This window comes from Osmerus mordax, chromosome 19 (assembly GCF_038355195.1).
Source record: "Osmerus mordax isolate fOsmMor3 chromosome 19, fOsmMor3.pri, whole genome shotgun sequence".
Classification (NCBI taxonomy): Eukaryota; Metazoa; Chordata; class Actinopteri; order Osmeriformes; family Osmeridae; genus Osmerus; species Osmerus mordax.
In genome coordinates this window covers 9,299,058-9,319,343 of record NC_090068.1, presented here as the reverse complement: position 1 = coordinate 9,319,343, position 20,286 = coordinate 9,299,058, and the positions used below count along the sequence as shown (strand labels likewise).

At 49.3% G+C, this 20,286-nt stretch overlaps 1 protein-coding gene across 1 annotated transcript in view; it reads right to left on the bottom strand.

Moving 5' to 3' along the window:
• The window catches only part of atp2a3 (ATPase sarcoplasmic/endoplasmic reticulum Ca2+ transporting 3), a 33,867-nt gene that overhangs the window by 11,366 nt on the left and 2,215 nt on the right, over positions 1-20,286 (bottom strand). Inside the window, 8 exon segments of the mRNA XM_067257715.1 lie at positions 2,849-3,091; positions 3,093-3,314; positions 3,529-3,614; positions 3,741-3,821; positions 8,156-8,294; positions 8,900-9,004; positions 13,319-13,401; positions 13,670-13,687. Of these exon segments, the coding sequence (XP_067113816.1) occupies positions 2,849-3,091; positions 3,093-3,314; positions 3,529-3,614; positions 3,741-3,821; positions 8,156-8,294; positions 8,900-9,004; positions 13,319-13,401; positions 13,670-13,687 (977 nt within the window).

The following is a 20,286-nucleotide window of genomic DNA, read 5'->3' as shown; positions in this document are numbered from 1 at the left end:
GACCTTAGAGCTTGCTCCTCGTTAATATTCCATCACCCTAAATCACCTGGCCTGGCGCAACGAGAATACCTCACAAGCACACACACACACACACACACACGCTTGTTTTGCACACATGCACACACACAGGAAAGTACTCCCTGGCGGCTTGGCTTCCCTCAATCGGAGACTCAATTAAATCTGGCTGATTAAAGAATTAATGAAGCAGCCGTCCAACACACCCTTGTTTCCCCTCCACAGTGGTTGCTCCCGTGGCTCAGCTTTCTCCAGAGGGCAGGGCAGCTTCCCATGTTTACAGCCCCAGCCCCTCCTCCTCCGACCCAGACACAACCATGTACCAACACACACATCTGCGCTGCATCACGTCTGGGTGGAATCCCCCTCCGCATGCAGGCCAGCTCATCTCCGTCCCAAAACGTATGTATGAAACGACCCAACTGCCCAGTCCGTTTTCTCATCAGAGGTAGCAGGTCTAGAGGACAGGACAGAGGGACCGGGATAGCAGATTGGAGGATAATGTTTGTCACACTGCCTCGTCCTGCCCCGGCGTGGGTGTGTGTGTGTGGTGGAGGGCCAGACTGACTGGGACGCCGTGTTCTCTGAGAGAGGAGAATAAGGAGAGATGAGGGCCAGGGCTCCTCAAGGCTGTAAATCTCTCCCTCCTCTTTCTCTCTACAACACACAGCCCTCTCCCAGAACACACTTACAACCTTGAAGTCTCCCCTGTCTGTGTCAGGCACAAATTCCCAAATATAATATCGCTCTCTAATCCACCCAGACGCACCCCTCAGACACATCCCCCCCCCCCCATGTTCGTGGTCACCCATGGCTGCTCTCCGCCACTCCATATTCCGCTCGCTCCGTGATCGGCGGTCTCCATGGAAACAGGGCGACCGTGTGATTTGCGCGATGTTAACGGCCGTGCCTGAAGTTTGCCCTCTGTGACTCACTGTGGCGGGGCGTGTGTTTGGATGGTGCTGCTCGTGACACCGGCAGGGCTACCCCCTCCCCTGTGTACAGAGGAACCATGGTGTTATGACACACAGGGATTCCCTCTGTATGTCAGGGGGATATCCCCATGGCGAGGAAACAGGATATTACCGTCTGGTTTCCTCCTATCAGTAACAACGTAGCAATGAATGTGTCGGTTCAAGGCTGGTGCAGAGATATAAACGGTCGGACACGCACACGCAGTTTTACTTTCAAACAGAAATTGTAATGACAGCTTCTGTTTGCAACTCTGAAATTGCCTCCCTATCACTCCAACAGACAATGGAAAAGAAAATACAGAAACCCACCCATTTAAGGAGCGTGCGTGTGCGCGCATGTGCTTCTGTGCGTCTGCCTTTATCTCCCAGCAGCAGTGAGCTAACAAGGCCAGCCCAGGGAGTAGCGCTGAGGCCAGGGTAAATATTGACCAGAGCAAGGTAAGTTCCCAGGCCAGTTTACAGATTACCATGTTCTGTTCTGCTCTGAGGGGACTCCCAAATGCCACACGTCACACAGGCCAAGCTCCATGTCATCACAGAGAAGGGGGGAGGTGGTGGGGGGGTGACTGAGGGAGGGAGGGGGTGGACTTTTGAATGTGGGGTAGTGTACATTTAACTGAGAAAGAGACTAGCCCGCTTTATAGGAAAACAACACCACCAGCGGACGTACATACGTGCGCACACCGCACACACGCACACACACAAACAGGTGACCCGCAGTTCGTTCCTGCAGGTCTGAGCAGAGAGACAAACCCTCAAAGCGGCAGTCATGTCCAGACAGGAGCCGACTGTTCCTCCGCACGCCGTCACAGACGGCTAGGCAGCCATACTCCCAATGACCCGCAGACACAATCATTGCACTGCCAGTACTCTCAGCCAAACCCCCATAAACAGGCTTGTTCTCTGCTACAGTGATTCCAGTCAAGCACAACATTGACTTTAGAGGGCATTTTCATTTGAGCATCTGAGGTGCTGAAGGTGTGACCTTCCTGTGACTGAGGGTCTACATGTGGCCAGGGCAGGAGGAGGGGGGCATCTTCATCAGAGGTCAGGGGTCAAATGGTAAATGTGAGGGTAAAAGGAGTTAACCAACGTTTGTATATATGTGTGTATGTGTGTGTGTGTGTAAGCCTGGTGCCCGATTTCTGGGAGCCAAGACAAACAGGAGGTTTGGCATTTTCTGTGTGTGTGTGTGTGTGTGTGTGTATCAAGTGGGCAGTGGTGTGGTGAGGGGAAAGGAGGAGAGCATTCTAACCAGCCTAAAACAGGAGTGTGTGTAGGTGTGTGAGAGTGTGTAAAGACAGGTTAAGAGTGTGTGCGCTCCATGATCCACAACACCTTATGTAAAGGAATGTTCAGTCAGTCTGAGATGTGGGAGGAGTCGGCCCAGCATGCCAGGTGGGTCCTGGGAGACGGAACACGGACGCGCTCTGCGGCTCGGCGACTGTACCAACACGCCGGCGCTCCAAAGGCCGGCCGACGAAAGTAAACATAACTACACCGCTGCAGGGAGTTTCCATCAAACGCTTAACCCCACCTCTACCCTTTCCACAAACCACACAGGCAAAACATTCCCAAGTGTTTTGAAGGAAGTGTCAATCACGCCTCACCTATATTAGGAACTACCTCAGCCTTGCACAACACTCCCTTACAACAAACATACACTGCACAGCATCATATCATTTACATCGCAGAAATGCAGAGGGTGTCTGGAACACAAACATCCAGACACCAAACAAACTAAAATATTCGACATTTGGATGTAATAGCATGGACAGTAGCATATATATAGCTTGTATGAAATGTGCTATATAAATAAAGTCTTATTATTATATTCCGCCCTCCCTGGTCCCACCTACCCTGCACACAGACATCTGATTGGTGGTGAGGGTGCCCGTCTTGTCGGAGCAGATGACGGAGGTGCAGCCCAGGGTCTCCACGGAGGGCAGGGACCTGACGATGGCGTTCTTCTTGGCCATGCGGCGCGTGCCCAGGGCCAGGCAGGTGGTGATGACGGCGGGCAGGCCCTCGGGGATGGCGGCCACGGCCAGCGCCACGGCGATCTTGAAGTAGTAGATGGCGCCGCGCACCCAGGAGCCCCCCGTGGACCGGGTCTCCGAAGTGGCCGATGTTGATGACCCACACGGCCACGCAGATCAGGGAGATGACCTTGGACAGCTGCTCGCCGAACTCGTCCAGCTTCTGCTGCAGCGGAGTCTTCTCCTGCTCCGTGGCAGCCATCTGGTTCCGGATCTTTCCGATCTCCGTGGAGACGGCGGTGGAGACCACGATGCCGATGGCGCGTCCGGAAGCGATGTTGGTGCCCTGGGAGGGGAGGGGGAGGAGAGGGGCGGAGGACGAGGAAGAGGAGGAGGAGGGGAAGGAGGAGAATACGAAAGAAAAGAGTACTTTAAGCCAGATACCGGTAGTCACAGACACACACAAAGTCTGTGCCTGTGGAATGTTGGCTGGAAACACATGCAGAAGAGAACCGAGATGGCCAGACAGTCATGGCCCCCAGCGACACGGAGGAGCTTACAGAAAACAGCATGTTCTTCTTGTCCTGATTGACAGCGCGAGGGTCCGGTACGGGGTCGGTGTGTTTGATGACAGACACAGACTCTCCTGCAGGGGGAGGGGCCAAAACAGGATCACAGTCATTTACACATGCAGCAGACAAGGGGGATTTCAGCAGCTTATCACGCTGGTGAAGTAAAGGGGGGCTCGGCCCTCAGTGAGTCCCATAGTTACCTGTGAGGATGGACTGGTCCACTCTCAGGGTGGTGGATTTGATGGAGGTCACCCTGATGTCTGCAGGAACCTTGTCGCCGACTAGACACAGCAACAGCAGCCGTTTGGGTAAGAGAAGGGCACAGGCTTGTAGACATACAATTGTTTACATCCAACAACAAAAAAATCTAAGAGGAGGGGAATGGAAACAGAAGGAGGAGAATGTGTGCGACCTTTAGAATGAACTATTGGAAAGCGTGTCTGGCTGTGCAGGTGGTGTAATCACAAAGGAAATAGGAAAACAGAGTGTGAAACCGCAGGACGATCCCTATATCCTCCCCCCCCGCCGTTCTTTAGTTGACCACTCAATCACCGACCACAGAATCAAATGACTATCGAGATTTCCCCCCCCAAAAAAGCTTAGAGGAAGGGAAAAGGAACAAGGAAGCCTTTGCCTTGAAAGACCAGGCTCACTCTCCGGAAAAACAACTGCGTGTCAATAAAGCTCTGATCGAGTCACCTAGCAGTCCAAACCAATCAATTGCCCACTCGGATTCTCAGAACCTCTCACCGCACAGACATAAACAAGAGGCAGGCCAGGGAAGCTTGCCTCAGCCCATATACTGGGCCTCCTCCACCCCACAGTGAATTAAACTCATATTTCACACGAAAGCATTGAGGTGCATTGTTGTGCTGAACCATCGAATCCTAAACCCTACTTGTTGCTTCCACTTCAAGATGAATGGCATTGAAAGCCTTCCAGGGTCAAATCAGGACGGGGGAAGCAGAGATGATTCCATGCCGTCAGCAAAAAAAATACCTCCTTCCTTCATCAGTGACACATCACCAAGAGTGAGAAAACAGGGGTTTGAGTGATTTCAGGGGGGGGGGGGGACCATAAAAAGAGACCCACATTATAATAGGTTTTTCTGAAATTGTTTTCACCACTTTCAAAGTCGGGCTTAAATGAAAAAGTTCAGAGAATTGCCTCTCTATCTTGTAGTCGTTATGATTCTTCACATTTCTCCAGGTTTGCCAGGCTCTCGCACGTTACTTCTGACACTAATGTGGAGGTTCTCCATTAGAATGATGAAGGGAGAGATGACTGTGTGGATGTGAAAGTGGGATGTACCCCACAGGGGGGCAGGGCCGGCAGAGGGCAACAGCCTGGCCTTCACACACACACACACACAATCTATTTGAATTGGCCCAGACACTATCTAAATGCTAATACAGAGAGCTTGGGGATAATGCTTTTTCTGGGCAACAATGAAAGCAGACTAAACCGTTTGCTCAACCCTCCACATCAACAACTTCAATCGATTTGACAGCACAGCAGCTTTATCTGATTTTAGTTTTACTTCCACAGCAAGTGTGTGTTAAGTATAACTACTATACACAGTACGTCGCAGTATGTGCCCTGGTTACACGAGTGGAACTGGACTTCCCAGTTTCATGTGAAACTCCTGTTGAGGGACCAGAAGCTCCAGTGGAACATGTAGCTGTGAAGTTGTTCCAGCTCTCCACGCTTGGCACGTCGGCGAGGGGGAACACCTTCTCATGCAGGACGGCCGTGGTGTTTCCCAAGCAGCGTGTCCCAGGTTTCCATCTCCTCAGGCCTTCAATTAAGCCCGTCCTGGTTCCGGAAACCCCCGTCCAGTGGAGCGTTTCCATCTTCTTTTTTTTTACCCCAGGAAAGTTCCACTGGAGGTGCAAATCATTACTTTGCTGTAACATTGGCTGGCACAGCAGGGACAATGAGCAGGCAGGCGGGTGGAGGTAGGCAAGGGAGGGTGGAAAGTTGTGTGTAAATATATACACTTTTTTTCTTTTCTTTTTTCTATCTCCTCAAAGGGACTTGTGGTGGGCAGTGTACTTTTCCAGAGCTTGCTTTATACCCTGGCGTGGAGCTCACATGGAACTGACACTTACTAAACCGAGTGTAGATAAAAAAGACTGGGAAACAGCAGTTTTCTTCATCAACAAATACCGGCGAGTTTCAGAGGAGCACTGTATTTTGAGCACTTTTTTTTCTGAACGCGAGGGGGGAGGATACATTTTTTACCAACAGCCAAATTGTTTCCTGTTGTTTAAGGGTTGCTAGGGGGTAAGATGACGATGGAGTGGAGGGTTAGGCATTCTGCTCTTCATACCATGCCATGCTCCGGGAAAGGCTTTAGAATAACACTCGCACCCAGGTAATCCTCAGTGGTTGGGTTAGTTCACACACCTCTGAAAACTCTCATCCCGTACCTTCACACGGCTGAGGCTATATTTAAAAGTAGGATGCGACCTTCGCCTCTCGCCCCCCTAACCCCTTTCCAGTCCGCCAGTGAAAGACTAACAGCTTCCCTGAGACCAGAGCTCCAGCCATTTCCACTTGCCATGACAGATTTGCTATGAGAAACTCCATTCATCCCCCTGGCATTCTGGGGCAGCCAGCTCTCACTCTGATGTGTCTGCAGCGGAGCGCGCCTGTCGCTGTGACTGATGGAAAGCAGGCCAGGTCTATGGATGAACTCTTTCCCTGGAGGAGGGCTGCTTTTCCAAGGCCTGAACCCACAGTCCTGGTTTGTGTGTGTGTGTGTGTGTGTGTGTGTCTATATGCATGTCTAAGTGGGTGAGAGAGAGTGCAAGGCAGTGTCCTCCCATGCTTTCAGAAGCCAGCAGGTTCTGTTCTGGGTGGGATTGGGAACTGTTAAGATTGTCCAGATCTTCACTGGTGGAGGGTAGTCTGACCACTGGGACCCTGACAGACAGACAACCCACGGCCCAGAAGACAGACACGGCCCATTTAGACAGCAGCTAGCAAGGTTAGCCCTTAGCTGTGGAAACAATAGCCTGGGGAAGATTATGACAGCCCAATCTAGGGAACTCAGACAGAAGTAAAGTTCTCGATGAAGCTAGTCAGAGATTAATGACACCATTAGAGCAGAGGGCGACAGCACAGGTGAGGCGGGCTCAGTCTTGTTGCCACGGTAATGGGTTGTTGGGGGGGGGGGGGGGCCTGCATGGAAGTGTGTTGTTCGTGTGCTATCTCCTCGGTGTATGTGGGAAATGCTTTGTGAGGTATGTGTGTGTTGTGTGGGGGGGGGGGGGGCAGGTATAGGAATGTGGACTTGTCACAGCGTAGCCCAGACACACGCATGCACAGCCACCAGGCACGCACCACACACACACACTAAACAAAGAGCTTCTGTTTCTTAGGGTGATGCTGCAGGTAACGTACACCCCCCCCCCCCCCCCATCACACCGCTTACGTTCTCCCTCGTCCGGTCTCTCGCCCTGTCCCCTCCTCATCTCAAACGAGCCCACATTCCCCCTCCAGTCCAGTGTTGGACTGTTAGAACGCTGCTCCATCTGGAGTGTGGTCTACGTCTGACTCAAAGCTCAAGAGATTCCAAAAAGAAAATAAAAAAAACAACCGACCAAGAATTTCATTCTGGAATCCTGAATGAAGTGAAAACCTTCCATCTGCCTCATTGTCTATTCAGACCATGCACCTTCCCTCTCCTTCTCGTGGTGTGACTGCCAAGCAGTGTCGTGATTATGAATGAATGCTGTGCTCCCTCTCTGGTGCATTTTCCCTCCCACCTCCCTCCTCCCTCTCCCTCCTTCTCCTCCTCCTCCCTCCATTTCTCAAGATATTATTCCGTTGCTTCTGAAAGACATCATTAGCAAGGCAAAGTCAAGGTCTACCCAAACAAACGCTAATCACTTTGATGATGAAATCATTTTAATTTGTCGGTGTGTGTGTGTGTCTGTCTGTGTGCGCCGTGACTTGAAAAGGGGTCTCTCATACACAGATGCACTGAAATCAGAGTAACAACAAGCCTATTTTTAGAGGGATCTACCCACACATGGGTGAGTTAACAGCAGGGGGAGAGCGTGCATGTGTGTGTGTAGGAGTACCTGTTAGGGTGAGAGGGAAGCTGACAAACACCTAGCAACATCCAGGTGGTAATACTGAAGAGTTTAGAAAAGCGTAGGGGGGTGCTGTGGACATTTAAATGGGTCTCTAAATGCAGAAACAACCACAGCCACTATGGACTACAGCTTTCCCCTCACACACACACACACATCCACTCTCTCTCACAAACACACATACACTCTCTCTTACACACACACACACACACACACACACACACACACACACACACACACACACCACTGTGGCCCTGGCACCTGTAGACCCAGATGAAAGGCTCTTATGTAACACAGCTTGAGATATTCCAGTGATGTTTCCAGTCCCACCGGCCCGGAGCGTCACACGCGCGAGTGTGTGTACAGTAACGTGTGTGTACATTCAGTAGCACTCGCTCTTACTCAGTCCAGGCACTCAGGCAGACAGCGTGAAGGGGAACAGAGAGGCCTCAGGGGGGTGAGCAGAGCAGAACGCTGACATTAACAGGACCGGGAGACGAGCACCAGCTCACCTGCCACCTCCACGATGTCCCCGGGGACGATCTCCCTGGCCTTGATCCTCTGGACAGCTTTGCGGTTCATCCGGTACACCTTCCCCATCTCCGGCTCGTACTCCTTCAGCGCCTCGATGGCGTTCTCGGCGTTTCGCTCCTGGGTGACGGAGCAGAGGCGGGCTGAGCAGGATGTCTGGCTCAGGTCACTGGTTCACTCATGCCACTCAGGGCGTGTGCCAAGTCATGCTCAAACCTTTTGTTTCCCTTAAGTCGCCAGTGTGATTCACACATTCTTCTTTTTTTTCTCGTTTCCAGCAAAAGGAGGTTAGGTTGCACTTAACTGTTGGGTTCTACGGTTACGCTTGTCTATTGTTGACATTCAAAGGTTAGTAAAGGATTTACTTTTACAGGCTTTTATGAGGTGGATATGTACACAGTAAGGTGTATATTATAGTATATGGGATCTGCAAAAACTCTACAGGTACTTGTCCTAGAACTACAGGTGGAATCCATGGTTTCCATGCAGACATTGATAGGTGTTTTGTATCCGCAGCCCAACAATAAAGTCCTACCGACATGTATAATGAGTGCTAAGCAAACACTGCTCATGATGTGTGGATTGGGTCTATTGCTTGTCATATAATACCAGCAAGCAAAGGGATCAGGCATATATCCAGTACATATAGTGTCACTCCACACTGGCTCTTCTCCAACGGAAAAACCATATAGCAGGAGAAACACACACACACACACACACCTCACCTGCCAGACGCCGATCACTGCGTTGGCGATGAGGATGAGCAGGATGACGATGGGCTCGACGAAGGCGGTGACGGTCTCCTCCCCTTCCTCAAACAAAGCCAACACCTAGAACACACACACACAGGATCCAGCTGGTGAGAACTGCCAACATAAGGCCCTCCTATTATCAGTTACCTTTCAATTTGTTCACTTGTTCACACGTTCTAGGCAAGAGTGAAAACAGCAAAGGTTGTACCCAGTCCTGAGAAAACTCACGACATTCAGTTCTTCTTCGACTGCAATGTGCAGTATGTGACCTCGGGAGAATGAACAAAAGCCCCCCCTCCAGCTGTGCCTTGCTGTGGGTGTAGTCTAGTGAGCCTGTGGCCTCAGCTTAAGGTCCTGGATGATAACATCACCAGGCTAACGCTACTGGTGCTCCACTGACTGCCTGCTCTATTCAACCAGCCAACCAGTACAATGGACAGACTGTTGCCATGGAAGATTGTGACAGGGCCTAGGGCTATTCCTCTACAGTATATACAGGTGCTCGCTGGAAACAAAAGCTCCTTCAGACCTAAAATGGCAACACTGGTCGGTTTGAGGAAATGAATGAAGCGTAATATTAGGAAAAGGTAACATTTCTGTTGCATACGGGGTGCCTAAATGGCTGAGGGCACATTCAATGATGGAGTGAGACTGTGGGAAAGAGAGGATGGATGGAGGTTTCAACAGTAGTAGCCCTATATCGTTAATACAGCAAGTTTGACACACACACACACACACACACACACACACACACACACACACACACACAGAGAAACACATTATCAATGTTCTGCAGATGGAATGTGACAAACGGCTGAGGCGTGTTAACATTGCACATACACAGAGCAGGTGGATGAGTCACCTGATCTGACTACATAAGATTATCAGTGTTCTGTCTGTCTGCAGATAAGCACAGAATACAAAACTTCCTCCTCAGCAAGCTTCAGTTCAATATTTAGAAAGCAGGTTATGATGAACCTAAAGAATACCTAGGACTGGGTTGGTCTCAAATTTGTAGTATTCCGGTCTCATGCACTTATTTATTACCCAGAAGACGAAGGCAGGACCCTTTGTCTACTATGTGGACAATCTCGTTCCTCTGGATAGAATAGCCTAGATGCAGGAGCAATGGGTTTTTTAAAGGGTTAACAGGCGTTTGTGAGGTCAGAGAAACATAACCAGAGTTTTGATTTGACTGTTTCTTTGAAAAACACTGGGAGAAATGGCTAGAAAGAAAAAATGAGAGAGAGAGAGAGAGAGAGAGAGAGAGAGAGAGAGAGAGAGAGAGAGAGAGAGAGAGAGAGAGAGAGAGAAATGGAAAAGAGAGAAGGAGAGAGAGAGATGCATCACTTGAGATAACAGGAGGGGCTTTAACCAGATCCCAGAAAAGTGGTTTCTCCACATCATGTATTGAGCACCAGGATAAGCGCCGGCTCAAGCCCAGTCGATAGCTCATCATTCACGGTCGTTTGCGGCTGCAAATCTCCCCTCTGTGTGGAGAATATTGATGGAAGGCGACTTGATCTGAGCTCTTTGGATAGCCAGCCCGAAAACCACACACTGGGGTTTCAAAGCTAATTCTGGCACTTAGCAAGTGATCCACGTTTTACTGTCAGGAGTTACAAAGAGGGAATGAAATAGAACTACTCAGGTTTAAACTGGCCTTAAGGACACACTGGGGGAGTCTGTTGAGTCTTAGTATTAAGGCTTTTAAAAACCTTACTCTGTAACTAAAAAGTTACTCAGGTGAACTTCTTGTCTCACATTGTGGAAGACATTGGGATTTCCTGTGTGCTTACATTATTCACTAATCAATAGAACTAGTCATTGGATACTAGTTAGTACGTTCTCATGTAAGCTTGCTATTAATAAGAGTATATTGTGTCTATGTGTCAGGGTTAATAGATGTTTGGGGTCAGGAGAAAGTACTGGATAAACGTCCCTTGTCATGACTACAAGGAGAGCTCCAAATATGAACTCTCTAGTCTGAGAGTTGTCATGTGTTGGGAGCAGTGAATCTCTTTCTCTGAGACTGTTGTAATGTCATTACTGCCTGACTGTCACTATCTATGTTTACATTCTTGTGCCCTATAAAAGATGGTCCTCCGGCTTTCAGAGCGGAGAGAGACATGATTGAGACCTAAGCCTGGTGGTGTTTTCATTTATTGTCAGAGGTCTGGTTTTCTCTCCCAATCTGCAGATTGATAAATACGTATTAAAATCCAGAACTCAACTGAACTTACTCACTCCGTTTATGAAGAGACGGACAAAACACTTCATTCATCAACATACAAACAGTTCCACGGTTGTACAACAGTAAAAAATGAGGGACACATTCACAACCACTCACACATTATGCCACTGCAATCAAACGACTGGCTGAACACCTCATACACAAACAGATGGATTGTCATGACTGAATGCACCCAGGCATCCAAACAATGTATCATTTCAAGGAACAGAAGCCAGGAAGAACAGAGATAATGTGAGGATTGTGTCTGGTTACTATGCAGTCTGTTCACCAAAAACAGAGAGACCAAGAGAGACCGAAGGTCTCATGCAATGACCATTTGACTTTTGCGCTCCCTTCCTGCACAGCCAAAACCATTCACTTCCGACGCTCTCACTCACATAGCGACATGGAAAAACTGGGGAAAATAATTCTGATCCTGTGCTGAAACGCCAGACAAGTAGATTCAACACCTCGCACCCTTTCTTCACTGCTCCTGGTCTCTCAGACTGGGTGATGTAGAAAGACCAGCCCAATGACAACACTCTGACGCGACACCCCCCTCCCCAGTGTCATTACACTCAAGCCATGCAAAAAGCCAGGATAAACTCAGTACCTCCAGTCAAATCTATTCAAACTGACACCCAAATGAGTTCCAGGTTGACGCCCCATCAGTTGCATTCGCCTGCACCACAGATCTCCGAGGTCGTTCCCTCTGAGCCCGCGAGAAGGGCTGGACCGTGTGAGGCCTTCTAAGGGCACACGTCTAGGCTAACTGCATCTGAGCCCCAAGAAAAACAGCAGCTCTGAGATCAAGGACAACGTCAAGTTGTCGCTCCCAGCAAAGCTGAGGAGGGTGGAGATGCACGACAATAGGTGTGTGTTTGACAGGGCACCAGGTGGGTGATTCAGGTGCGGGGAGTTTCTGAGGAAAGTCAGACGTCTGGTTATTTGGTGTGCTCGAGCAATGGAGGTTTGGGAGTCAGAGGTGTACGTCTGATGCTTGATTTTCTGCTGTATTTTCTCTAAGTACTCACGCAACGTGATGTAGAGAGAGGCCAGAACCAGGCCAGAGCTGTTGAGGAGGTGCAGGTTCTGTAAACCAGTGGAATGGAACAAGGGCTCGGTTCCACGGTAAACAACACATTTAAATGACATGTAAGGGCAGCCCAAATTACATAAGGAAAAATAAACCCACACTCTTAGCTCACACTGCAACTACAACCCACGTCTGAACAGCCCTTTCTGAAAAACCCTACCACTTTTTAAAAAGCGGGCTAAAAACATGAGCAATTAGAGTCGCTATATAGTATCATATACAATTTAATACTTTTTTTCCGTCTCCTGAAATAGCAGCGTAATTCCAACCTGAGGCACTGGGGAGTTTCAGTAATAGATGGAAAAGAGTCATTATGGAGTCAGGATTCCCCAGACAATCCACCCCACCCCTTCATACCCTCCACTAGAGCCAGAAATGGGGTCACTATTTAGGCATCGTATTAGAAAGCATGCTCTCCAGAACCAGGAAAATAATCATGGTACTGTTATGGTGGTTTTTACACATGGTTTGAACAGCAGACATCACCGTACAGTGCCTTTCAAAGGTTTGGAAACACCTCGCCTTTGAGCATTTTTTTGAGAGACACATACATCACCTGTTTATTATTGTTTTGAAATGCATGAACTCAATCACTCAATAAAAGACCAGGTGGGAGTCAGATGGCTGAGTGGTGAGGGAGTCGGACTAGTAATCTGAAGGTTGCCAGTTCGATTCCCAGCCGTGCCAAATGACGTTGTGTCCTTGGGCAAGGCACTTCACCCTACTTGCCTCGGGGGGAATGTCCCTGTACTTACTGTATGTCGCTCTGGATAAGAGCGTCTGCTAAAATGACTAAATGTAAATGTTTCCAAACTTTTGACAGGCACTGAATAGTGCCTGTCCTTGAGGTCCTTGAGAAGTAGCTGTAAAAGAGTTTAGCATTGTGAATATGAAACAATGTAAAAGGGGTCCTGGAAACCGTCATCCTTCAGCACAGCGGCCGGTTATGTGTGTGGGTTGAAGAGGAGCAGCGATGATGTGAGCTCCATGCATTCTGAATGAGACACGAGTCAGACAGTGGAGAAGCACTGACATTTCGCCGGTTGTCTGGTGGACGACTTACGAAAGAGACGCAGGCTGCTAGCAAGAGGATCCTGACCAGGAGGTCCTCGAACTGCTCCGCCACCAGCTCCCACAGGGACTTGCCTGCAGACACACACACACACATACACACTCTTGAATAATCCAAACACAGACCTTTCTTAGCTCCTACCACTGTAATCTCATCGGTAAGACAGTCTGGGGTGTGTCGATGGTCTCCTGGTGTTGACAGAGGGACCGTGTGTGACAGGATGGGTGGGATGTTGGGTGTATACTCTCTGGGTTTACCTCAGTCAACACAGATCCTGGGCTAGGGCTAATTGTCAGATTGTACAAGGAGGAGGTACGGCACACTGGAAAAATCAATATTTACCTTCTTCAGCTGGGAGCTCTGTCAGTGTCGGCCGATGCAGCAGGCCGCCGAGGAATGAGGGGGAGAGAGAGAAAGACAAAGTCTAGTTAATACATTTGATTAACTTCGCCTGGCTTTCAAATGCTCCGACATGTACACACAGTGTGGCAGAATCCTGGTGATTAGTTTATGATGAAATATCCAATAAAGGGGGGAGGGGGGCGTTGCATCACAAGCCGTCTCTGAAATAAGGATTAGTGGGATCCGCGTCATTGTCATCTCTTAATTCTTTCTGTATTAAATACGATTGTTTCTTTTCTGGTTTATACTAAGAACATGATGTAAAGCTTTGATGAGATGGCAGTTCAGACATATAGTAACCCTAGTTATTATACACTGAGCTATAGGCTGTGGCAAAGTCTGCTGTTTAGTCATCACAGCGTGTGTGTGCGTGCACGTGTGTGTGTGTGTGGGCGATGCGGAGCAGGAGGTGTGTGGGAGGGGGACAGGGTGAAGAGGCAGGAGCTGTATCAGAGCTCACTGGTGCCTCTGGCCCACATGAAGACAGCTCCACCACCCACGAGCAAACCTTGGGAAGAGCAACCAGGACCGGAACCTGGAGAGCCCGATCACCAGTCGAAAAGACACACCTGTTTGTCACACAGCCACTGTCACACAGCCACTCAGAGCGTAATGCCAAATGACCTCATCCACCATAAAACAAAACAAAACTGGTCATCTTGGCTGAAAGCTTTACTTGATGAACAATTAAACCAATCACATAAATACGATATCTTCACACCTTACTTTCTTATATCCAGGCTCCAAGAGCTGTAGAGTTTAGATGACAAGTTGACCTAGTCATGGCAGGCACAGACCCATGGAGAAGCGATGTGTTAGCAGAGGCGGTGCTTGACATGAAGCGTGACCAGCACTGAGGCAGTGGAGTGGAAGGCTGGGATGGGAATCTGGAGAGAACAGTTTTCCAAAAACAATCCCCAAGAGAAGAATCGCACCATGCTGACACACACATGGACGAGTTAAATGGAAAGTTAAATATTAGAGCGTTGTGACAAATGGAATTACACAAAGGGCTTTGTGATCTTACGATCATCAGTGTCATGACCAAATGAACCAGAAACAAGAACAGACATTTCTTCCAGCATACTTTCCGTCTTACCCCTCGGAAAGTAAAATGTGTTTTGATTTCAGGTTAAATAATCCTTAATTGAATATTTTTTTTTTCATTGGCTGGGTTTTAAAAGAATGCATTGTACAAAGCATACATTGTGCTTTGAACGACAGAGAGGCCTCTTATTTCTCTGCACTGATTATGTTATCTGAGTAGGCAGAGAGTGGGCTACGACAACACTTTCATCACAAAACAGCTCCGGAGTTCATAAAGCATTCCATTTCTACTGGTAAATATAAAACTATTAAACTAATGTGTTATCCATTAGCCTACCACTTTGTATTCCTGACACCCTGGGCCTTAAAACCGATGATGACTCATCATCTGAATGAAACTTAAAACCTGCATATTTATCATATGAAAGTTATCAATTGGTTCTTCTCTCTAAAAGTGTATGTAGTGTTTGTCTGTGTGTGTGTGTGTGTGTGTGTGTGTGTGTGCGTGCGTGAAGTAGAAATGGGTCCTGCTATTTTTCATGCTCTGCCAGTCTGACATGTTCCCTCTTTCTGAGCCTCTTCTGGTGTTTGGTGATGTTTTAATGGCAGACAGGCTGGCTGCAGATCCTGGGCTGGAACAAACACAGGCCTGCTAGAGAGGAGCGAGGGAGGTAGAGAAAGAGAGAGAGAGAAAGAGAGAAAGAGAGAAAGAGAGAAAGAGAGAGAGAGAGAGAGAGAGAGAGAGAGAGAGAGAGAGAGAGAGAGAGAGAGAGAGAGAGAGAGAGAGAGAGAGAGAGAGAGAGAGAGAGAGAGAGAGAGAGAGAGAGAGAGAGAGAGAGAGAGAGAGAGAGGAGAGAGAGCGCGAGAGCGAGAGAGAGGGAGAAAGAGGGGGCAAGGAGAGGGAGAAGGAGAGAGGGAGGGCTAGAGGGGTTGAACGGGGTTCCCCGTGCAACCGTGTGCCAAGGATTCCCTCCTCGCAGTCATCTGGGTTGTGTCAGCCCAGGCCTGCCCGAGCACATTCCTGACGACTGACTTCACCACGCCTCTCTGTTCTCCCCCCTGCTCTCCCTACAGAATGTGTGTGTGTGTGTCTCCACTCTTTCATTCTCCCTCCCTCAGTGACCTGGCTGTACAGACAATGAAAACAGGAGCCAGCCTGTTTACACACCAGCAGTGTGAGCAGAGAGCAGGGAGACACTTCCTGGATACGGTTGCCAACAACAGAAGGGTGGAAGGGGGCGAGAGGGGGGGGGGGGGGGGGGGGGGGGTGGTTCATATCAACGGCTGGCCCAGCAGGAAACACCCTCCCCCCCCTCCTGCCCCAAATCTATCAACACTGAGACCATCTGATGATACAGAAGCTTTCACAATACAACTGCCCGTACATAGGCCTTGGCCTGGTTGACGTTGTCTTTTTTAATATCGCCCTTTAAAGAATTACGGCTCAAATCATTAGCAGGGCCTGTAAAGCAAACATGCCATAATATGGAAAGCAGCGCAGTAACAACAGGCTGTGTTTCAGGCCTATAAATATGTGAAAGTTTTCAAAAGAGTTACCATGGCTACTTGGCGTGTGGACGCCACTGGAAAAAACAGCGCTTCGTCGGGCAAGTCCGCCAACGCCTGTCGAAATTCACCCAGAATAACCGTTATGCAATGCATAGGGCCTTGATACGTGTCCCACCTCTCTGACCAGTCTGTACTCCCTAACCTGTAACCCTCCCTAGAGCACGACCCTCACTCCACACTGAACCAATCCAGTCACTAACACAAGCTCATGAGAAACCCCCAGCTTGTAGCACTCAAGCTACTGTTATTAAACGAGCGAGCGTGCCAGAGGCCTAGGTGGTAGAGGGAGCAGTAAAGACCAGGGAACATCCAGACAGTTGGGGATTGCGTGCCTGCTGGCTGCCTGCTTCCTGCCTGCCTGGTACAACCAGTCCAGGCATCTCTCTGAAGGATTACAAAACAGATGTAGAAATGCCACGATGGTAATAGTGACCCCTAAAGACTCCCACTCGCTGGTAATGTATTCTCCTGTAGGGAAGGTGGGAATGCATTAGCCTTGCTAAATGTGACTGATGAGTCCAACGAACGGTATCGATGCTTTCTGGTTGGATGAGGGGGAAGAGAAGGGGACTGCCAAGGAAGGTAGCCCTAGTGAACGGACGACACTTATTCCCTCATTAACATGCAAGTCTACGGGGATAATCTCTTCTTGGAGGTGTATAATCTGATTTTGAAGTGTGTGTGCGCGCGCGTGTGTGTGACTCACTGCCCGTGGTTAGGGATGATTGGATAGCACCCCGGGGTCAGTGAAGGGGCAGAAGGGTCTCTGTTGCTGAGTCACTCATCATGACTAATATGGAGATGTGAAGAGGAGGACCGAGGCCCCGCCCACTGAGGACACCTCGGTCTCAGGTGTGCTGCCACGGCAACGGTCCAGATGTTCTGTCCTTATTAAATGCTCAGCGCCATTCCCACACTTGATTAACACCCGGGCATCTGCACTCATCTCTTACACACACACACACACACGCACACGCACACACACACACACACACACACACAGCTTCCATGTTGCGCAACACACACCAGGAATGACACCACTGTTGCATGCACAGCTCACCGAACAGCTTCTCCAACAGTCATCTGAACTCTTACACACACACACACACACTAACATGCACTCCACACCTTGTACATGGAGCAACACACACCAGTGATGGCACCACAGTACAGTACAGAGCTTCTCTGCCGAGCTTCGCTGACTCACTCTGCAGAACACTGAACATGGCCGTCTGATCAGTTTCACGAGAGGAAGTTCAACGATGATGAAACCTGATAAGACTTTCAATAGAACGGAACTTCCTACTTCTGTCACTGGATCTCCCATCGCAGGACTCGGCATCACCCCCGACTGGGCAGAGCCAGAGGAGGCCTTAGCTGTCAGACGTAGACCCCGCCCAGCCTCCCTCAGTGGGCCATTAGAAACCCTGTAACTGTCATCAATCAGACTGGCTGGCAGGGAGACATATCTGTGTTAACAATCATCTATTTATAGGGTTCACTCTGAGTTTTAGAAGCCAGAATTAGGTTTGCATGCAGCCAATGGCTGCCAGTCGAGTGTCTGGGCAGCTCTCGAGTTGAAACCCTCCGTCTCCCTCTCTCTCTGTGGGTTGGAAGCAGGGGTTTGGATCGTGTTCTGATCCAGCTTTACTAGAGCTTTGGTATCTGGACCAGGGAAGACCGCACAGCCACGGTCCAACTGTGTGAGCCAGACCAGAGAAGTTCTCCCTACACGCCACGGCCCCTGGCCTGGGAGGGGACCTTTTTAGAAGAGGCTGTCGTTATTGGTATTGGGTGATGTGTGAGGATATTTTCCTGGATACACGGCTGCTTGAATGGGTGGTTTGCTGGAAAACCTTATGTAAGACCAAGGCAAAGACTGTTCTAGGGGGAGAGTGTCTCTCTGAGACACTCGACTTGGTTACTCTGTAAACCCCTGCTAATGGTGTGCACTGGTGGCATGCAGTCATTGCTCTCCGAAAATATTTATAACGTGGGTCAATTTTTGTTTTCAGAAAATGCAACTGTGATCTTTTATAAAACTACAGCATGTCAATAGCATGTGCAATAACAGGAAACATATCTGCGACATCACACATGCATCTGTGCTTATTGGGGTGAAACATCACGATAGTTACCAAAACGGGAAGAAATTCACAAGAAACAGTCTCCTTTCGAGAAATACCACCCCGAGAAACCACATCCACCACGCCCACATGCATGCGAGGGAGAAGCATCGATACGGAGGCAGCACCAGAGGCAGGGCAGCGCTCGGACAGACAGGAGAGCGTTCTCCTCCGACAGCTCGCTGACTCCACGAGGACGGCGCAGCAGGGAGGCGGGCATCAGAAAACAAGCCACCCGTTAGCACAGGGTCCAGAACACAGAGCCTGTGCTGTGAAGGCAGTCACACAGACCGCCACTGGAGGAGGGAAGTGAGTCAAGCCCTCAGGAGCCCCAAGGACTCGAGGCATTCTGTTAACTCGCCCTCTCCCGTTTCCACGCTTCCTCTGACGAGACTCCAAATCGTTCCTGGCACCTATACGGTAGAGACAATGCATTGCATTGTGGTCGTGAACTTAAACCAGAAAAACGAGGGTGAAGAAATAGTGTTCAAGACAAGGGTAGGGGCGGGGAGGGAGGGGAGGGGGGAAATAGTATTTTAACAGGAAGTGAGATAAGCCATTTGTGCCGTTTGTCGGGTCTGTCAGCTTCTTATTGTGGCAAGTCAAGCATAAGTCATGACTGAACCAACTCCAGCAATTACAGGAAGTGAATCAACACAGTAGGGGTGCTCCTTTTTCGAAAAGTATGTGTATGAAGACGTGTGCTGTATTGCACAATGCTTCCCTGCAGTACGTTAGGCTTGGACAGGGAATTTACCACATCAGACTTCCAATCACCACCTAGCCCACCATTGAGGCCCCAGAACGCTGGCCTTACACACACCCTGAGGAGACTGGAGGTGCAAGAAAGTCACACCGCACGTTCTCAAAGCACAAACGTCTGCAGTGCGTTTGGAGACCAGACACACCACTTCCTTTACGACGCTCACTCACAGATCACACCAGCAGGCAAGTCGAGTTGTGTCGAACTCAATCTGAAGAACGACATCGTCCATTTCATGCCTGAGAAGAGGCCGTTTTTGAGAAGTGTGTGTGTTTGGAGTAGGCCCATCTAGGCCTGGCCTCAGAGTGAGCCTAATGGGCCATGATGTGGAGGATAGAAGGTCACCCCCCCTCCTCCTCCCACCACCACTCCCCCCCATGATTGTAGAAAAGGTCAGTGGGATTGTGGGGTTTGGCCAACTTTCCACCATCTGGAAGTGGGACCACCTCCCACTCTAAAAACATGCTGCATATGTCAGAGTTCCTCCAAACACAGAAGTTGACAGGGTAGAAATAGAGTCCAGGCTTATCACTCCATCTGTCTTGTGAGATGTGGAAAATTTTAACGCAATGGTTTAATGATAAATGCTCACTAAAACATCAATACTATGAAGTTGCCTGAACAAAGATAAAAGAAGAGGTAACACAGGCCAGAACTGCAAGAAAAATAAAGGACATGAACTATTTTAAAAGCATTTTAAAATCTCAGGGATTTAGAAATGCAGTCCATCTACTTCACTTAAGAAAGTATACTCGTGTATGCAGCCAGTCTGGCCATGTTGTCACTGAACATGTCAGGTTACAGACAAAGCCATAGGGAGTCAGATGGCTGAGCGGTGAGGGAGTCGGGCTAGTAATCTGAAGGTTGCCAGTTCGATTCCCCGCCGTGCCAAAATGACATTGTGTCCTTGGGCAAAGCACTTCACCCTACTTGCTTCGGGGGGAATGTCCCTGTACTTACTGTAAGTCGCTCTGGATAAGAGCGTCTGCTAAATGACTAAATGTAAATGTAAATAACCACACAAGTAATTTGACCCCAACATGAAACCAGAA